Source organism: Myxocyprinus asiaticus, chromosome 30, assembly GCF_019703515.2.
Source record: "Myxocyprinus asiaticus isolate MX2 ecotype Aquarium Trade chromosome 30, UBuf_Myxa_2, whole genome shotgun sequence".
In the NCBI taxonomy this organism is placed as follows: domain Eukaryota; kingdom Metazoa; phylum Chordata; class Actinopteri; order Cypriniformes; family Catostomidae; genus Myxocyprinus; species Myxocyprinus asiaticus.
Window position 1 is genome coordinate 14377395 of NC_059373.1, and position 21773 is coordinate 14399167.

The 21773-nt window shown below is 39.1% G+C and overlaps 1 protein-coding gene across 4 annotated transcripts in view; it reads right to left on the reverse strand.

Annotated features, from left to right (window-relative positions):
• The window catches only part of LOC127421162 (ephrin type-A receptor 7-like), a 210827-nt gene that overhangs the window by 62164 nt on the left and 126890 nt on the right, over positions 1–21773 (reverse strand). For all 4 annotated transcript variants that reach the window (XM_051663970.1, XM_051663971.1, XM_051663972.1 and 1 more), the window contains exons 4-5: positions 19606–19761; positions 7135–7482 (exon numbers count right to left, since the gene is read on the reverse strand). In XM_051663970.1, coding sequence (XP_051519930.1) covers positions 7135–7482; positions 19606–19761 — 504 coding nt within the window. The remainder of the gene's footprint in view (positions 1–7134; positions 7483–19605; positions 19762–21773) is intronic.

Here is a 21773-nt window from a genome sequence, read left to right on the forward strand (position 1 = left end):
CACCCGACTCCAGATGCTGCTCTTATACAACTTCATTTTGTAATTGGTCAGCATTAAAATGAGCTTCTGCACATGGGCCAGCACACACACCTATCCAAATGAGGGCATACCATAAACTTCTATTGCTTTTACATCAAGGTCATTATAATTACTACAGACTAACCCTAAACCAAACCCTAAACCTAAGCCAAAGAATATATATATATATATATATATATACACACATACATACACACACACACACACACACATATACATACATACACACACAAACACACACACACACATACTGACTCAAGATGGCACCGAGTATGGCTGCTGCGTTGCGAGCTCCGACACAACATAGTAATGTTTTGTTTGTTTTGTTCACAATTCTTATGTTTTTTGTCTCGGATGTTCTCTGCCTTATTGTCAACGACAGACAAACACTTTTGGACATTGGTTCAGCAATCTCACACCGTAAACCGGACTTCACATTCCTCAATGCCGACCCGCTGTTTACAAACACGCAAGCGGAGCCCTTTGTCTGGGCAGCACAGCCGCGGAAACGCAGGAGGAAAAGGGGAAACAGAGCCGGCGTTCTCATCAGAGTAAGACGCCGCGCAAATCGACCCCCGCTACCCACTATTCTACTGGCAAATGTTCAGTCTCTGGATAACAAGCTCTGCGAGCTGAAAGCGCGGATCTCTTTCCAACGAGATACAAGGGACTGCTGCATTATCTGCCTAACAGAAACTTGGATGTCTGCGGAGATTCCAGACTCCGCCATTGAACCCGCGGGGTTCTCCGTGCACCGAGTGGACAGAGCGAAAGACCTCTCAGGTAAAAGCAGAGGTGGTGGTGTATGTTTTATGATCAACAAATCCTGGTGTGATCAGAGGAACGTACATTCTATCAAGTCTTTCTGCTCTCCTGATCATGGAATTTCTTATGCTTCTGTGTCGACCATTCTGGCTACTGAGGGAATTCACAGCGGTCATTATCACAGCTGTGTACATCCCCCCACAAGCCGACACAGACCGGGCACTCAAGGAACTGTATGGGATTATAAGTGAGCAGGAAACCGCGCACCCTGAGGCCGTGTTCATTGTGACCGGGGACTTTAATAAAGCCAGTTTAAAATCAGTCGCACCAAAATATCACCAGCACATTAGTTTCAACACACGAGGGGACCGGGTTTTGGACCATTGCTACTCTCCGTTCCAGGATGGCTACAAATCCCTCCCCTGCCCACCATTTGGCAAATTGGACCACTCTTCCATTCTGCTTCTGCCCGCTTACAGGCAGAAATTGAAACAGGAAGCACCCACCCTCAGAATGATCCAGTGCTGGTCGGACCAATCAGATTCTACGCTACAAGACTGTTTTGATCACACGGACTGGGAGATGTTCCGGTCCACCTCTGATGGCGACATCGAGCTTTACGCTGATAGCGTAATATGTTTCATCAGAACGTGCGTAGAGGACGTCGTTCCGACCAGAACTGTACGAATCTATCGGAATCAGAAGCCATGGATAAATAGCGATGTTCGCGCGGCACTTAATGTGCGGACCTCCGCTTTTAATTCCGGGAACATGGAGGAGCATAAACAAGCCAGTTATGCCCTATCAGAACCGCAAAACGCCAGTACAGGAGTAAGATTGAAGGACAGTTTAACACCACCAACTCTAGAAGCATGTGGCAGGCAATTAACATCATCACGGACTTTAAAGGGAATAAAAACTCCGCCATGAACACCGCTGCCTCTCTACCGGATGAGCTAAATACTTTTTATGCTCGTTTCGAGGGAAATAACACCGCCCTCGCGGAGAGAGCTCTCGCGGCTGAAGCTACAGAGGTTAGTTCACTCTCCGTCTCTGCAGCGGATGTAACCCGATCCTTCCGACGGGTGAATATCCGTAAAGCCGCTGGCCCAGACGGCATTCTGGGCCGTGTCATCAGAGCGTGCGTGAACCAGCTGGCTGGTGTTTTTACGGACATTTTCAACCTTTCCCTCTCTTTGTCTGTAGTGCCCACATGCTTTAAAACATCCACCATTGTGCCTGTTCCAAAACAATCAAAAATAACTTGTTTAAATGACTGGCGTCCTGTTGCTCTGACCGCCATCATCAGCAAATGTTTTGAGAGACTAATCAGAGATTACATCTGCTCTGTATTGCCACTCTCTCTTGACCCGCTGCAGTTTGCTTACCGCAACAACCGCTCCACTGATGATGCCATTGCATCTACAATACACACTGCTCTCTCCCACCTGGAAAAAAGGAACACTTATGTGAGAATGCTGTTTGTAGACTACAGCTCAGCATTCAACACCATAGTGCCCTCCAAGCTAGATGAGAAACTCCGGGCTCTGGGCTTAAACAGCTCGTTGTGCAGCTGGATCCTGGACTTCCTGTCAAGCAGACGCCAGGTGGTTAGAATAGGCAGCAACATCTCCTCATCACTGACCCTCAACACTGGAGCCCCACAGGGCTGTGTTCTCAGCCCACTCCTGTATTCCCTGTACACACATGACTGTGTGGCAACACATAGCTCCAATGCCATCATTAAGTTTGCTGATGACACGACGGTGGTAGGTCTGATCACTGACAATGATGAAACAGCCTACAGAGAGGAGGTACACACTCTGACACACTGGTGTCAGGAGCACAACCTCTCCCTCAATGTCAGTAAGACAAAGGAGCTTGTGGTGGACTTCAGGAGAAAAGACAGAGAACACAGTCCCATCACCATCAATGGAGCACCAGTGGAGAGAGTCAGCAGCTTCAAGTTCCTGGGTGTCCACATCACTGAGGAACTCACATGGTCCATCCACACTGAAGTCGTTGTGAAGAAGGCTCATCAGCGCCTCTTCTTCCTGAGACGGCTGAGGAAGTTTGGAATGAACCGCCACATCCTCACACGGTTCTACACCTGCACTGTAGAGAGCATCCTGACTGGCTGCATCTCCACCTGGTATGGCAATAGCACAGCCCACAACCGCAAAGCACTGCAAAGGGTGGTGCGAACTGCCAGACACATCATCGGAGGTGAGCTTCCCTCCCTCTAGGACATATATACCAGGCGGTGTGTGAAAAAAGCTCGGAGGATCATCAGAGACTCCAGCCACCCGAGCCATGGGCTGTTCTCACGGCTACCATCAGGTAGGCGGTATCGCAGCATCAGGACCCGCACCAGCCGACTCCATGATAGCTTCTTCCCCCAAGCAATCAGACTTTTGAACTCTTGATCTCCCACGATCAAAATACATCAGCACTGCACTTTATTACCCTTACTCTTATATCTCACACCGGACTGTCATAAATTATATTATTATTATATTATGTTCTCTCTTAACAACTGACTATCAACCGACAGCCTGAATGTCAATACAATACAATACTGTACATTCTATATATATATACTTTTTTATATATTTTTATTTTTTATTTTTATTGATTATTGTGTATATATAGTGCATATTGTATACTGTACAGTGTATGTTATTATTTGTATACTGTTGAGTGTAATTATGTGTATATCAGATGTTTAAATTGTGTTGTGTTAATTTGATGTTATTGTAAATTGGTATATGTCTCATCACTGTCACGACTGCTATGTTGATCAGAACTGCACCCAAGAATTTCACACACCATTGCACTTGTGTATATGGCTGTGTGACAATAAAGTGATTTGATTTTGATTTTGACACACACACACTGGCAGCCAAAAGTTTTGAATAATTTAGCTGTTTCGGAAGGAAATTGGTACTTTAATTCACCAAAGTGCCATTTAACTGATCACAAAATATAGTCAGGACATTACTGATGTAAAAAACAGCACCATCACTATTTGAAAAAAAGTTATTTTTTATCAAATCTAGACAGGCCCCATTTCCAGGAGCCAACACTTTATCCTTGAGTAATCATGCTAAATTGCTAATTTGGTATTAGAAAATCACTTGCCATTATATCAAACACAGCTGAAAGCTATTTGGTCCATTAAATGAAGCTTAAAATTGCAATATGTAACAATTTTCATGTAATATTCGCCTTTTTTTTGCCAATGTGTGAACGGCATATAACGCAACTTAAAAAATGAGCCCTTCCCAGACTTCCTAGGTTGTCTATTAAAGCCTGTAGACTGATTTTCATGCGAAGGGAGTGGGTCAATTTTGCCGGGAAAATCCAAAGGATGTGACGTTTATGCACGCTCCCAAGAGCCTTGCCTCAGTGCTTCTCTTCCGTTATTCAACAGCGACAACAAATGGAATCTAGCAAACATCCAGCTCCCAGCACAAAACTGACTCCTACACAAACTCAGAGTAAGCCAAAAAAAAAAAAAAAAAAAAAACATTAGCTACTGAATCCCATCTGGCTAAGCGGGAACGTGATCGCGGTCAACTAGAGTGAACATTGGCAGGGCATTTGATTCCTGGAGGGACCTTCATTTGGTTTTGGGGATCAAAACCGACCCTGAATTGGCATTCTTCTTATTGGACAGGTAAGTTTACATAATTGCAAAGCATGTGAAATATAGTGCCATAAGGATTGATCTGTGTAATTTTAGCTAAACTACAATAACACATGAAATGAATGCTAGATAATGCAAAAAGACCCATTCATTAGAGTAACATAACTTGGTTATACAGAAAATAGATACAATCTATTCTTATAAAACAATAGTGCATCGATATATATCAAAATGACAGTTGTGATGGAATCACATCAATACTGAATTGTGTCAACATATTTATAATGTACATTCTATTTCATAAAGAGCTACTGTCATCATCCACCAAATTTAGCTTACAGCTATAGATAATGCTGGCTAGCTAGCTAACGCCGACATTGACTGCATTTATACAATAGCCTATGTATCATGCAAAGAAAAGTGATTACTTCAAACTACAGTCTCGCATAGCCAGACCTATATCCACACTTTGTTTTAGCCCTGTTCCAGCACTGGAGAGTCAAATATAATATACAGTCTCAAAGTTTGTAGTAAAACAACCATAACTGTGTACTCAGGGGTGCAGGCTTTATGGGAAGAATTGCAAAGAAAAAGCCACTTTTGAAACAGAAATACAAAAAGAAAAGGTTAGAGTGGGCAAAGAAACACAGACATTGGACAAAAGATAATTGGAAAAGAGTGTTATGGATCTTAACCCCATTGAGCTTTTGTGGGATCAGCTAGACTGTAAGGTGCGTGAGAAGTGCCCGACAAGACAGCCACATCTATGGCAAGTGCTACAGGAAGTGTGGGGTGAAATGTCACCTGAGAGCTGACAGCTAGATTGCCAAGGATCTGCAAAGCTGTCATTGCTGCACGTGGAGGATTTTATAATGAGAACTCTTTGAAGTAGTTTAAGACATTATTAATGTCCTATCTATATATTGTGGTCAGTTTAATGCCGCTTTGGTGAATAAAAGTACACGTTTCTTTCCATAAGAGCAAAATCTGAACATTATTCCAAACTTTTGGCTGCCAGTGTATAACCAAAAATAAAAAAATAAATAAATAAATAAATAAAAAATAATATATATATATATATATATATATATATATATATATATATATATTTTAAACGTACTTTATGAATCCCTGAATGCCACCATAGTATGAAGGTATAATTATGTTTAATGTCTGTGATTTCCTTTATGAACACAATTTTGCAGTTTTTTTCAGTAAACCATACCATGTTTACTGACTTTGACCAATTACACTCTATTCAGATATTAATTTCTCTCTCTTTATTGTAGTCTAACCTATCAGAACAATGGCAATTTCACCTGAGAGAAATTACTATAATCTCCAATTATGCGAACATTTAGCATTCAAATTTAAAAGATAAAGAAGTGGACCAAAAAGACTATCTGATGATTTGCATTTTTGTAGTTGCATTGTTTAGCACTAAGCCATTCTGAAAGGATCTCAACTAATGGTGAAAAATCTTTTTTAATGACACTCATGGGATAGTACCATTAGGAATCCGCTTATCAAACAGGGGGGAAAAAAAATTGTCAACACATGGACCACTACACCCAATCTAATTAAAGAGGCCAGGAACTCCATTTAATCCCGAGCAGTATAGAACAACGCATCAGTTACTTGTGGCAAAAGCAATGAAACTGAAGCATTAAGATGAACATAAGCTGCTTTATCACAACCCCATTTGACTCAAAAAAGGGACCATTCAACTCAAATCAACCCAAGATGAGTGAAAACATCTGCTGCAGTATTACTGGGATTGGACGGTGTCTTTAAATCCAATCTCTACCAAAATTACTTGATGTTAAAGGGCATTACAACTGCTCAGACATTAAACAATATGCATACACTGTAAAACTGACAATGCTTATGCTGCGTTCCATTCAAAATAGGATGTGGATACTGCTACTTGATTTCTCTGACTTCTGACCACACAGTGTTCTGTTGTCTAAAGCTCGAAGGTTGGTGTTTTTTGCCGGTTCTCAGTTATCTTCTCAAGAGAGTCTTTGCAAATGTTAAATAGGTTGTATCAGGGAAGGATGAGAAATATGACAGGTTAAATACATGTCAAACGTCACCTGCCTTTCGTAGCATACATGTGCACAATGCCAATGCTACTTTAGATACGGTTCAAATAACGTGTATACCAAGCAACAATAACATTATCTAGTTCTGTTAGTCCAACTTCATAAAAAACGGACCGTTTACGTGACATTTTTAAAAGAAATGTAGTTCAGTTTGACTGAAATCTAAAGTGCATGTAAACAGACTGGTTAAATGTAAATGTTTAACATTAACCGTGTCTCCCTAGATGCTGCCAGTAGGGTTTAAAACTTTCCATCAAGTTGGAAATCCGACTTTAAATGGTGTTCTATTGCACTTCCAAATTTTTCAACTTTCCAAGTGAAATGGAACACAACTTTAAAGAGATTTACATGTATGTGACATGTTCCAGGACTAACATTCCTTGTTAGTTGGTAAACATTCCTATCAACCAATTATCGCCCACCAATTTGAGAGGAAATATGTTGCAGGAACAACAAAATCAATTCAATTATGTTGTGAATTGTACAACAGGATACAACAGTTGACAGTACTGAATATTTTTTTGTAAGGTAAATAATAATTGACAGTAGTTTGCTATGACTGTATAAAGAGTGTACCTGGGAGGCTGGTGGAAATGTTGACTTGAGTGTAGAACCTTTTATTGGGCAGCAACTCCGAGACGCCATTGCGGGCTTCAACGCTGAAGGAATAGTTGGAGTTGGGAAGCAGGTTCACCACAGTGACCGTGCGCTCCATAAGGCTGTTCTGCTGGGGTACGAAGCCCACACTGGCCCCACAGGGCTCACACTGCACCTGGGGGGCCCGCGGGGGGCCAACACATCGCCGACAGCCTATGGTGTAGGTAAGATCTACTCGGCCTCCAGAGTCATTTGGTGGGGCCCATTCCAGAATGAGTGTGGATTGTTTAAGGGTGTAAACCAGATCACGAGGTGGAGAAGGGGGGCCTGCGAGCACAAGAGAAAAACAATGCACAAACATTTGAGACCTTTAAAAAAAAAAATCATGCAAAAACAAAAATTCAATCTTCATTTATTCAACCTAAAAATTAGATATTAAGCAGAATGTAAGCCTTAGTCACTATGCATGTCATAGGATGAAAAAAGATGCAAGTGTATAGTGACTGAGGCTGTCATTCTGCATTACATCTCCTTTTGTGTTATATGGAAGAAACAAAGTCATATGTGGTTGGGACAACATAAGGGTGAGTTAATAATGACAGTGCCTTTAATAAAATAAAAATAAAAGTTAACATACCATCCAAAAACTTGATTTATAAGCATAAAGTAAATGCAATCTGAACAATATACCCTAATTAACAACATCCTAATTACTGTGATTCTTTTTAATAATTTAACCCAATTAGCTACAACTGGGTGAAGCGTAACAGCTTCAGGCTTATAGTCAGTTGAGAGGAAACAAACACAAGGCACAGAAGAGAGTTATGGGAAAGAAGGATCGTGGAGATCTGAAGGCATTTGGCAGAGGAGCACAGCTCACACACACAAACAGGCATTTAATACATCAATACAAAGGATGAGGAAAAGTTGCATCATGTACATTTGCAGACATGTTATTTGCTACTCGATTCAAATCTGCAGAATTCAAATGCACGTCTGTAATTCATAAAACTGTAACCATTTCTCGCCCTTTCTGTGGTGTACAATTTGTTTATATTCATTATAATTGCTTTTAGAGAGAAGTCTGAATAAATTGTTTTCATTATACCTTAAGATTAAAACCTACTTTTCAACAGAGATCTGGCCAAAATGGCAGCATACAACATTAAAACAATAAAACACAACATTAAACACTGAAACTGGCAAAAATATCTGCTTAAATTTTTTTAAACAAAAAGGTAAAATGTAAAGATTTTTTGCCACTTTAATAATAGTGTACTACTCACTGCTTTCTTGGTAACACTTTACAATAAGGTTGTATTTGTTATGTTAACATAAGAGTTAACATGGAGTAACAATGAACAATACTTTTACAGCATTGGTTAAATGTTCATTTCTACATATATGAATGCATTTATTACATTAGAAGTTGTATACATTAATATTAGTTAATTGAATATAAATTAGAGAACGAAAACAAAATAACAGCACTTTGAAAAATTAACATTAAGATTAATAAATGGTGTAAAAATCACTGTTCATTCATTATACCTAATGCATAAGCAACAGTCAACAAATAGAATCATATTGTAAAGTGTTACCGCTTGGTTTTACACATTTTACCATAGTTAAATCCACCGGATAGAATTTCTCACATTTCCCCCCAAATTAGTACAGAAAACACAGAGTCCATGTAGGCAAAAACTTCAAAATAACAATCTAGAAAAAAAAAAAAAGTCTGGAAAAAAGAAGAGGTCCCTGAAAAGCTATTCATTTCATATTAAGATCAAGGAGCTTAAAATGACTGTACAAAACTGCAAGGGTGAGTTGTCATAATGGCATTCACAATGACTTCCATAGAAACCATGGCTGATTTATAGAGTGGGCAGAATGAATGTGTGTAATCTGATAGAGCGACAGATATAAGAGAAAAGGAGAGAGAGAGAGAGATCAGAGGCGTTAATTGCAGCTGTCCTGTAGCGCAGGACTTTTCTGTTGTCTCGAGGAGGAGCAGGAGCCCTGCGTCTCTAATGCCGTTGGTCAAACAAGAATCTGGCGGCAGCAGGGAGCCATTTAAATGTCACCAGGGCTTTAAGCTGCCCAACATCAGCTTGGGACGAAAGCACTACAGCTGCTTCCTGCTGCCCTTAAACACACAAATACACACACAGTGCTCTAATGGGCTCAATATGTTTTAATGAGAGCACCATCCAATGTAAGAGGGGAAGTTTGTTTTTCCTTTTTTTCTTTTTTTTTTTTTTTAAGACAGATTACGACAACTGTTCAGAGTTTGTCTGTAAACTGGACATCACAAAGGAAAAAACAAAAAAACAAAAGAGTGTTTATTGTTTGTACTTAGTTTATACTTATTTTTTAATAATACTATTATTACTAATTTCAAAATAATAGGAAAGTCCTCAAAACTATGAACTAAAACAAAAGTATGGGAATTATGCCATGACCAAAAATGTTCAAAGGTTCTTACATTATATTATTAGATATTCCAATATCATATGTTGTAGTTGTTTTTTGTTTTTTTAAGTAGCCACCATTTGGCTAGATTACAGCTCTGCACACGCTGCACATTCTATCAACCAACTTCATGTGGTACCTACACTAAAAAAAAAAAAAGTTATGTCAAGTAACCTAAAAATATGATTCATGTGGTCACATCTAACTTAACTGGTTTTATGGAGTCAAAAATATTATTTCACATGACTACATCAGGTTACATCGACAGTAAATATTTAAAAGTTAATTTTAAGGGTTAGATCAAGTAGAAATAGATCCTTGAGGTAGCAATTGCATGATACCATTTTTTTCCCAGAGTACTTGGAATGCTTTTGAAACATTATTGGAGTTCCCTTGTATGCTGGACATATTTTGTCTGCTTTTCCTTCATTATCTGTTCCAACTTATCAATTTCAATAAAATCTTAAATTTTTTTTTTTTTTAGTTTTGTAACAAAACTCATACGAAGGGATGACATTTTATTATTATTATTATTATTTTTTTTACAAAACTATTTTCAAGCAATAAAGCTTTAGGTTTTAGATCAATAAGATCACAGGAAACCAATTCAGTTAGGTGTGTCAAAACTTAAGACTGGTATTGTATGTGTCCCCAAATTTTAGACTTGTAGTGTACACTATGTTTAATTCCTCCATCACTAACATGTATGCCCATCCAATATAGTTTAACGTGGGAATAGTCAGAGTCATATAGTGGTTATCACACATGCTTCAGCCACATTACACCACTGTGCCATGTTGTATCCCGATTCAGTTTCCTCATCTTCTCCCAAATATATTCTCTTTCTCCACTGTTGCCATCAATAAAATGGGAACAATCCCCCCCCCCATAAACAAATAAAGAAATATAAAATCAACTGAATTGCTTCATCATAAGAATTTATACTGTTTCTGAAATAAATGTGTGACCGTGAATTAATAAGAATGCTTGAATACAAGCCCCAATACCACAACGCTTGCCACACAAAGGTGTGGTAACCAAGTCAAGGTATGAAATGTTAATATCAAAAGCTGATCATAACTGAAGCAGCCCTGCATGTCTGAGCACTTGATTGTTCTGTGGTACATTAATTTATTAATTTTGCATTTTGAAGTTGAATGTATGAGTCTCTTGTCTCATAAATGTGGTGGATGATAATGAATGTGTAGCACACATGCCCGAGCCGAGTGTGTGCAAACAGAATAATTAAATGTGAGTACGTGACGGACTGTGTGTGTGTGTGTGTGTGTGTGTGTGTGTGTGTGTGAAAGAAGCATTGTGTTTTATTAAAAGCTCTGCAGGCTTATGCAATAGGGTCTACGTGTGGCCATGAGCACTGGAAAACAGCTGCAGTCTGGATACATCCACCACAAGGAGACAGACACACACAGAGACACACACACACACACACATAGAGACACACACACATAGAGACACACACAGATATATATATTTATATGTTTATACGTTAAATATATATTGATATTTTTCAGCCTTTTGACAATTTTGGATATATGCCTTAATATTTATATTTTTGCTCTGAAATGGAATAAAAGGGTGATTTTTCTTTTAATCAAAAGAGCCATCATTTCAACCAAAAAGCCATTGTAGCCGACTAGACTATAAATGTTATTTACAGTAAGTAAAATACAGTAAAACCCTCACAAAATAAAGTTAATCATTTTAATTAAAAAGAATGCAAAAATGGAAAATAATAACAGTTAAAAATGAAAAATAAAAAACTAATTGGTAAACTGGTAGTTCCTTACCATGGTGAAAAGTGATATTTAAAAAGAAAATACATATGATTTTACAGTAAAATATTGTAAATTATGTATTTTTTTTTTTTAAATGTACGAATTGCATTAGTTAATGCCAAAAATAAATATCATGTTAACAAGACAATGCATGCATTTTACAGTATGCTATTGTTAAAAACAGAGAAAAACAATAACCGGGCGTTCAGTAGGTTGGTATATCAAAACTACAGTATATTATTAATGATATATGTAGCAGGGGGCCTGGGTAGCTCAGCGAGTATTGACACTGACTACAACCCCTGGAGTCACAAGTTTGAATCCAGGGCAGGCTGAGTGACTCCAGCCAGGTCTCCTAAGCAACCAAATTGGCCCGGTTGCTCAGGAGGGTAGAGTCACATGGGGTAACCTCCTCATGGTCGCGATTAGTGGTTCTTGCTCTCAATGGGGTGTGTGGTAAGTTGTGCGTGTATCGCGGAGAGGAGCATCCCATGCTGTGAGTCTCTGCGGTGTCATGCACGACGAGCCATGTGATAAGATGTGCGGATTTACTATCTCAGAAGCGGAGGCAACTGAGACTTGTCCACCCAGATTGAGGCAAGTAACTGCGCCACCACGAGGACCTACTAAGTAGTAGGAATTGGGCATTCCAAATTGGCACAAAAGGGGATTAAAATATATATATATATGTAGTAAATCGTAAAATATATTTTTGCAACCACAGTTTCAAACAGAGATGCTATAAAAAACCTCTTTCATACTCTTGAGCTGTGAGACAAAACAGGACTGCAAAACTAGTCTAAATGATGCAACCTTTGAAAAAATGTATGGCCAAATATAGTGCATTAAAATATCACAATATTCATGATGTTGTCAAAGCCAGCAAAATATTCATATTCAGTATATCGCCCTGTCCCACACTAACACACAGGCACATTTTCACAACAGAACAGCACATGCTTGTTTATTCATCTGTGCACAAATACACAAAATACACAGAACCGTAACACATCAATTTCCTGTCTCTTCCTCCTCATTGTCCTCATCTATATCTTATCATCCATTTTCATCTCTTTTTAAATTACACATAAGCTCTCTCTCTCTCTCTCTCTCTCTCTCTCTCTATAATTCAAATGAGCTTTATTGGCATGATTGCATACAATGTACAATGTTGCCAAAGCATTCTGTATTAGTAGTAACAACATACAGGTAAGTGCACACATTTTAAAGAGAAGTAACTACAGAGAGCAATGAGTAACATTAAATTAAACTGACACTTAGTATTTAGTGAGGGGTCAACCTCTCTCCCTCAGATCATGACACATACACATACATACTGACACTCTGCTGCTAAATCAATACATTCAGCTTTCTCTCCTAGAACATATTAAATGTCTCTACATTACTCATTCTGCTAATTCAGGCAGTATCTGTTCTCTGAGTGTAAAGTGTGTTTCTAATGCTCTCATATTTACTGCACGCAGTGAGGAAGTGTAGTTCATCCTCTATGACTCCTTGAGTGCAGTGTGAACACAGTCTGTTCTCTCTGGGTTTCCAGCTCTGTCTGTGTCGACCCGCCTCTACAGCCAGACTGTACTCACCCACACGATACTTCGTCAGAAGCTTTCTGCGAGGGTAGTATTTAATTTTGGTCAGATATGATGCCAATTTATATTCTGTCTTAATTTTGGGGAAATAAGCTAATTTGTTAATTTCTCTGAGTTTGCTCTGCCAATGATGAATGTATTCTTCTTTGTTTGTTTTTTGGATTTTCACCCCTTTTTCTCCCCAATTTGGAATGCCCAATTCCCAATACGCTCTAGGTTTTCGTAGTGGCGTAGTGACTCGCCTCAATCTGGGTGGCGGAGGACAAATCTCAGTTGCCTCCGCATCTGAGACCATCAATCCGCGCATCTTATCACGTAGCTTGTTGAGCATGTTACCGTGGAGACCTAGCACGTGTGGAGGCTTCACGCTATTCTCCGCAGCATCCACGCACAACTCACCACGTGCCCCACCGAGAGCGAGAACCACACATTATAGTGACCACAAGGAGGTTAACCCAATGTGACTCTACCCACCCTAGCAACCGGGTCAATTGGTTACTTAGGAAGCCTGACTGAGTCACTCAGCATGCCCTGGATTCGAACTTGCCACTCCAGGTGTGGTAGTCAGCATCTTTACTTGCTGAGCTACACAGGCCCCCAGAATGTATTCTTCTAGTGTTGTGTTTTGAATTTGTTTTAGTTTTGCCTGCCTGAATTGATACATTCAGCTGATGTCTGTCCACTAAATACTGTAAAGGGTCACTCTCTGGGTGTGCTGCTCTGTGTATAAATGCACAGTGATGGTGATTTTCTGGGGAAGAGTCTGATAGGTGGAATCAGAATTGACTAGCTCTCTTCTGAATGTCATGATTTTCTTATACTATATTATGTTCTACAAGCCTTGTCTGTTAGGTCTTTTATTGTCAAGTCAAATTGTCCAGAGGCTGAGATAGTCAGACCTAAAAAAGAATTGTTCTCCCAAGTGTAAAAACATATTTTTTGTCTTGAAGATGATTTTATTTTGAAAAATTATCACTTTTGACTTGTCCATGTTGATTGGTAATGCCCAATTACTGCAGTAATTTTCTAGAATTGAGAGGCTTTCACATAATCCCTCTTCAGTAGGTGAGAGCAGCAGCAGGTTGTCTGCGTATAGAAGACATTTAATTTATCTGTCCTCTAGTGTGAGTCCAGGGTTACATGAGATTAAGCATTGTGGCCAATTCATTGATATAAATATTAAATAAAGTTGGGCTTAGGCTGCAGCCTTGATGGCTGAAATAATCAGTTCGTCTGTTGATTATTTTACAGCAGCATTTGTTGTCTTTGTACATCTCCTTTATTAAATCATAAACCTTTCCTCCTAATCCACTCTGAATCAGTTTTAGGAACAATCCATCAATGCAAACTGAATCAAAAGCTTTTTTTAAATCAATAAAACAGCCAAATATTTTTCCTTGTTTTGTTTGGTGGACATGTTTGTGTATAAGTGTGTATATATGATCAGTTGTTCTCTGTTTTGGCATGAATCCAATTTGACAGTTGTGTAAAGTCTTGTTTTCTTGGAGATATTGGGTTAATCTGTCATTTATAATGCAACAGAATAGTTTGCCAAGGTTGCTGCTCACTGAAATGCCCCTGTAGTTGTTCGGGTTATATATGTCGCCTTGTTTGAAGATTGGAGTAATTTGATTTTCTTTGCAATTCTCAGGAAAGTGTCCTGATTTTAAGAGCAAATTGAATAATTTGAGAATTGCCTCATTCAGTTTGGGGCTGCCATGTTTCAACATCTCATTGCATATCCCATTTTGAGGGATTTGATTTTTTCACTGAGTTCCTTTATTGTACATTCCAGATTATATAGTTGTGAATTCAGAATTTTTTGGGTGGGGGTTTACTTATTTTGTTTATAAAGGTTTCCAAAATGTTCTGTCCAGGTGTGTGGGTCACAGATGGGAATTTCTTCTTCTTTTTTTGGATTTATTTAAATTGTTCCATAATTCCCAGAATAAATTTTGATAAACTGCTTCTATTTTGTTGAGCTTTGTTGTCATATGTTTGGCTCTTTTGCTTTTTAGCAGTGCCTTGTCATTTTTAAACATTTGTTGATAGATGGTACGTGTTGGTTGCTTGCTCTGTGTTTTTTATTTGATAACAATTGTACTTCATTTCTTAACATTTGACATTCTTTATCGAACCAGTCAGCTTTCGTGATTTCTTTTTTCTCCAGTTCGCTTTTATTTTAATCAATAATTGGCTGGCAACTGTGGAAAAAAAAAAAAACAAACAAAAAAAAAATTTTAGTCAATTGTTTTGTTGCCAAATTTATGCTTTTCTCGTCTTTTCCAAATGTGGATAGGAGAAACACATCAATCATGTTCTCAGCATAAATTCTGTGGAGTTCAGCTTCATAATGGGCAGGACTGTCTTTTCTCCAGAAGAATCTGGTTAGGAAGGGATACAGTTTAGACTTCTAATTTGAAGATGGTAGAAGACTGGCTGACTTGTTCAGACTAATGACAATGTGACAGTGGTCTGAGAGAGGTAGTTGTGGCATCACTGTGAAGTAATTGATCTTGTTCTGATCTAGATATGTGATGGCGTAGTCCACTGTGCTACAACCTAAAGAAGAGCAGTAGGTAAATCGACCCAGAGAATCACCCTTTGTTCTGCCGTTCACTATGCAGAGACCTAGGCTTTTACAGAGCTGCAGAAATTGTTTTCCATTTCTGTTTATTGTGTTGTCATAGTTCTGACATGGTTTAGTGGAATGCTTATTTTGATTTATATTTGTATTGTTAATAATATACTTATCTCCAACTGAGCTAATATAATCCAGTTCTTTTCCAGTTCTTGCATTCAGATCCCCCATTATCAAGACTGAGCCTAGCGACTGAAACTGAATGACCTTAGATTGTAATGTGTTGAAGATCTCCTCACTACAATAGGTTGACTCATGTGGGGGGGGATGTAGGTGGCACACAGGTAAGTATCCTCATCTGTACATATGAGTTCATTTTTAATTTTAATCCAAAATATGTGTTCTCCCTTTTTTAACAGGCTGACTGTAATGGAAAAGGTGTTCTTTAAACCAAACAATAATTCCTCCTGAATCGCTTCCATTTTTAACATGAGGGTGTTTTACTGATGGTATATGTAATTCTCTGTAGTTTAGAGGAAGTGTAGGTTTTAGACTCTAATTGATTCCATGTCTCAAGTAATAATATGACTTGAGACATTAAGATTATTATCTGAACTATATACAATATTTACAAAATCAGGGCTCTTTGCTTTTTTCTCCAAAAGCAGCAGAAAACATTCCCTGAATGTTGTAGCTTGTGATTTTAAGTGATGACATTGCGATTTTTACCAGAAATATGAATGTATGATTCTTGACCCAATCATGTTATGAAATATACAGAATTAAATTAAGTACCTTAGAATACAAACTGTATAACAAAAAGAGAAGATACAGTCAAATAAATAAAAAATAATGAATATGCTCTTGCTAATCAACTAATACATTTTCACATATAAGTTTCACCATGTTTTTTATCTGGCTGAGGTCGTTTGTGTCTGCACAACCTCTTCCTGTCACAACAGCAGCTTAGCTGTTTGTCTGTCTGCCAGCATGCTGTCTCACACTCTGCTCACAATCAGGGGGTGTTTTTTCAGAGCTTTTCTGTGTTACATCCTTGATTGTTTTAGAAAATATTCTCATGCCCTCTCGATGAGTTTGGAGACGGTCATAAAGGTGCTCATGAGTGATGTACTGAAGATTTGTATGTGTACATTTGGCATGAGTACACACACATCAGTTATCTCTGCATTAATGGCATTGATGATGTTTTGTGGAACGTCTCTGTGAGGCAGTAGTGTAGAGATGATGACTTTGGCACTGGGGTAGATTCCTCTTGCTGATTTCACCATGATGACGAGAGCTTTGGCGACGTTCACTCTCCTGGTGCTGAGGTCGTTCGTCCCAGTGTGCAGTATAATGTGTGATGGTGTTCCCAAATCATCCTCTCTCAGCAGCTTCAAAGCAGAGTGAGAGGTGGGACACCAGAGTTTCCTTATAGTTCTCCTGGGGAACAGTCGTCTCTGTTTGCCGTTAGAGTCACAGAGGATGATGATGTGTTGTCTCTTCTGTTCTCTGTTGGATGTTGTTGTGACTTCTGGATGTCTCTGTCTGGTGCTGCTGTCTTTTCTCTTGGAGTTCTGAGAAGCTTGAGAGACCTGAGAAACCTGCTGGGTTGCAGGGGATGGGATGGTGTGCATTTGTGTGTTGACACACTGCTGGTGATGTGTTGTGGTTGTGATGTGTTCAGTGCTTGTGTGTAGCTGTTGTCTCATCTGCTCCAGTTGTTTCTCCAGCATTTTGCAGTGTTGATCTTTCTTGATCAGCTCCTCTCTCACCCTCTTCAGCTCCTCTCGCAGCTCCTGGTTGTTCTCCTCCAGCTGTCTGAAAGCAGAGCAGAGCTGATGAAGCTGTTGTGTGCTGAGGTGGCTGGTCTGCTTTTGGAGCTGGTAGAGGTTGTTGGTAGTTTCCTCTTTAAACAGGAAGTAGTCCTGCTCCAGCTCAGCAATGTTGTCTCTCAAGGCCTTGATCTTTGGAGATGCAGGAGAGACTGGGTGTCTGTGTGCTACAGAGGTGCTCGGGCTGAGAGCTCCATTTGTGACTATTGTGGAGCAGGACTCTACACTGCTCTTCACCTCAGGAACTTTCTTTAACTCCTGAACCTCCATTTTAAAGTCCACAAAATTCTTCTGGAATTCATCAAGGCTGGGTTCTGACCCCTGGACTATGACTGTACCATTGTGATACAAGTTTACAGTCAGCTTTGTTTTTCACCTTCCAGAGTGATTTGTCTACCTTTACTGATGCCACCTTTTCTGCTGCAGTTCATGGCAGTTATGACAGTGCTGTGCCAGGCTGATAGCTGATCAGTGAAGAAGAGCAGGTTACACCGGATTCTGTTGGGTTCTGGTCCACTGTAGTCAGACAGCAGAATCTCTGGGTTCTCTCTCAGGATCATCTCTTTCATCTTCTTATCTTTATTTGATTTAACTTCTGCTGGATATATTATCACCAGCTCCACTTCTTTTTTGAAAAATGCTACTGCCTTAGGCAAGCTGTGATCAACAGTTTTAATTGCCATGGAATTTTAGCTTGGCTAGTAGTTAGCTTGATGTTTAGGTTATATGTAATTTTATTATGTGATTTTTAAGTTACTTAGAGGTCTTACCTTACAAATCTTGTTCTTATTTTAGTTTCCAATCATTTAAGTAGTGTTTGAGTCATAAAAACATACACTTTCTGGCAAAAACTGAAGTTACAGCAGGAGCTGATATTTTTTGCTGCCAACTGCCATCAAAACTTCCCCTCTCTCGTATTAAACTGGTGACAGATCTGGTCATAAAAGTGACTGTAGAATCAATACTATAATTGACACAATCACAGAGTCTCTCTCTCGCCAACATATAAAAGTGGCCTAATCAATAGTGTAATTAATGGTGTAATTACAATGCTTTAAAAGTCAGAACAAAGCCCTTTACAGCAGTCACAGACTTATTCAGGTCACAGTCAAGGGGCGGTCAAAATAGATTTTAATCATACAAAATTATTTCTGGCCGCACAACAAATATGGGCAAAAGGATAAATCATGCTGTAAAGCTTCTGTTTTTAATAAATACTGCATTATAAAACAATAAAAATGTAAAATGTTAAAATAATACCATCTACTACACTTTTCCGCAACAATGTAAACCATTAGACATCAACCATTATGGACTTCAATGGCTGATAACAAGCCGGGTGGCCAATGGCTGATTCAGTAATGCCAATATGTATATGTGATGTCACTAATATAATTTATTTATATTAATTGAGATGTACACTTATGTGCTGAAATTAAATGAGTATGCTTCAATCAAAATGACTCAATTCACAAAAAATACTTGAAAACAGAAACCAATCATTGTACTATGACTAGACTGTTGGTAGATTTTGGAATTGACACAAGACAGCGTTAACACTTCTCTTCATCGGCCGACTGGGCACTGTTATCGGCTGCTGCCGATAATCATAAAATGGTGAAATATCAGCAGATTTATCAGCCCGGCCCATATATCGGTCTGTCACTACAAACCATGCAGCTTTGAATTTGAATTCTTTGTATTGAGGCATTTAGATCCTCTACTGGTCAAACATAATTTTGCTAGATGAATTCACAGACGTTAGAGTTCAATACATTTTAGCCTTTGTGCACAGTAAAACACTAAACTTCTTTGCATATGCTTACGTTCCCATTTTACCAAATTCACATGCATATAAATGTAAGAAAATGTAACATTGTCTAGTGTGGCCTCCACTTCACGTTTATATCACCTTACTATACACCACAAACACAACAGTCCCTTCGGCAGTGCTAAACCCCACTGTAAACAAAATGAAACACAGGATCAATATGATTGGTTGTCAGATTGTTCAAACATGACAACACACACACAAACAAACGCTGTGCAAAAACAGAAGGATACATGCACACAACTTCACCTGCTCTCAACAAATCCCCAAGCCTCCAAAATGCATACATACTAAAACTCGCACACATATACATAGTAGACTGTCTTACGTGTGCAGGGTGCAGAGGGGGCATCAAGTGGCGTTCTGAAGTGGTCTTCCTCACACAGACAGAGCACGGAACCCTCCTCCTCAGTCTTGCTGTTAGCTGGACATGTGAAACACTCTTGCTGGCGTGATGACATCTTATAGGTACCCGGGGGACAAGCTGGAGAGGGAGAACATACAGCAAAGAGTCTATTAGAAAACATGTAGCTTATACTGTAATGTGAGAATTACAAATCAAATACAACCACGAACAATGGCATTACTTACAATTTGAGATCAGAAAAGTGTTCCAGAACAAGGCTATAGACCTTATTAGCCAACATAAAAGATCTACTTGAGAACATAATGTGCTACAAAGTAAAACACAGGCCACTGTGCCTCTAGGCACAGAACCTTTCAAACTAATGAGGTTCAGGTTCCCATTAAAAATGATACAGACAGGGAGCTATTTGTTGTCTGTATGAACAGTAAGTGACGGAACTCTTGATCGCTCACAATACATATATCAGCACCACACTTTATTAGCCTCAGACTGGACTCACATTTTACACTTCTCTTAATAACACACTGGCAACTGACTATCAACCAACAGCTGAATGTCAACACGACACTTCAAATTTATTTCCACTGATTACATGGGGGGAGGGGGTTGGTACAGTGTATTTTTTTGTATACAGTCTTCTTATTTTGTGTATACTCTATACTGTATATTCATTTTATTGTATACAGTCTTATTTTGTGTATACTGTATATTGTATATTATTGGTGTATATTGTGTTGTGTAACAAGATGTGTAAATGTGTTGTGTAAATCAGATGTTTATTGTAATTGTCATACCGCTATGTTGCTTGGAGCTGCACCCAAGACTTTCACCCACTGTTGCACTTGTGTATATGGTTGAGTGACAATACAGGGATTTAATTTGATTTTGGAAGCTCATGGCACACAGAGTAACTGCTGAGAGTGTGAACAAGAGTAAGAATCTCAAAACATTGTATCCCTTGATCTATTTATACATCCTTACATTTAACTACTACAGGTGCATCTCAATAAATTAGAATGCCGTGGAAAAGTTCATTTATTTCAGTAATTCAACTCAAATTGTGAAACTCGTGTATTAAATAAATTCAATGCACACAGACTGAAGTAGTTTAAGTCTTTGGTTCTTTTTATTGTGATGATTTTGGCTCACATTTAACAAAAACCCACCAATTCACTATCTCAAAAAATTAGAATACATCATAAGACCAATAAAAAAAACATTTTTAGTGAATTGTTGGCCTTCTGGAAAGTATGTTCATTTACTGTATATGTACTCAATACTTGGTAGGGGCTCCTTTTGCTTTAATTACTGCCTCAATTCGGCGTGGCATGGAGGTGATCAGTTTGTGGCACTGCTGTGGTGGTGTGGAAGCCCAGGTTTCTTTGACAGTGGCCTTCAGCTCATCTGCATTTTTTGGTCTCTTGTTTCTCATTTTCCTCTTGACAATACCCCATAGATTCTCTATGGGGTTCAGGTCTGGTGAGTTTCCTGGCCAGTCAAGCACACCAACACCATGGTCATTTAACCAACTTTTGGTGCTTTTGGCAGTGTGGGCAGGTGCCAAATCCTGCTGGAAAATGAAATCAGCATCTTTAAAAAGCTGGTCAGCAGAAGGAAGCATGAAGTGCTCCAAAATTTCTTGGTAAACGGGTGCAGTGACTTTGCTTTTCAAAAAACACAATGGACCAACACCAGCAGATGACATTGCACCCCAAATCATCACAGACTGTGGAAACTTAACAGTGGACTTCAAGCAACTTGGGCTATGAGCTTCTCCACCCTTCCTCCAGACTCTAGGACCTTGGTTTCCAAATGAAATACAAAACTTGCTCTCATCTGAAAAGAGGACTTTGGAACACTGGGCAACAGTCCAGTTCTTCTTCTCCTTAGCCCAGGTAAGATGCCTCTGACGTTGTCTGTGGTTCAGGAGTGGCTTAACAAGAGGAATACAACAACTGTAGCCAAATTCCTTGACATGTCTGTGTGTGGTGGCTCTTGATGCCTTGACCCCAGCCTCAGTCCATTCCTTGTGAAGTTCACCCAAATTCTTGAATCGATTTTGCTGGACAATCATAAGGCTGCAGTTCTCTCGGTTGGTTGTGCATCTTTTTCTTCCACACTTTTTCCTT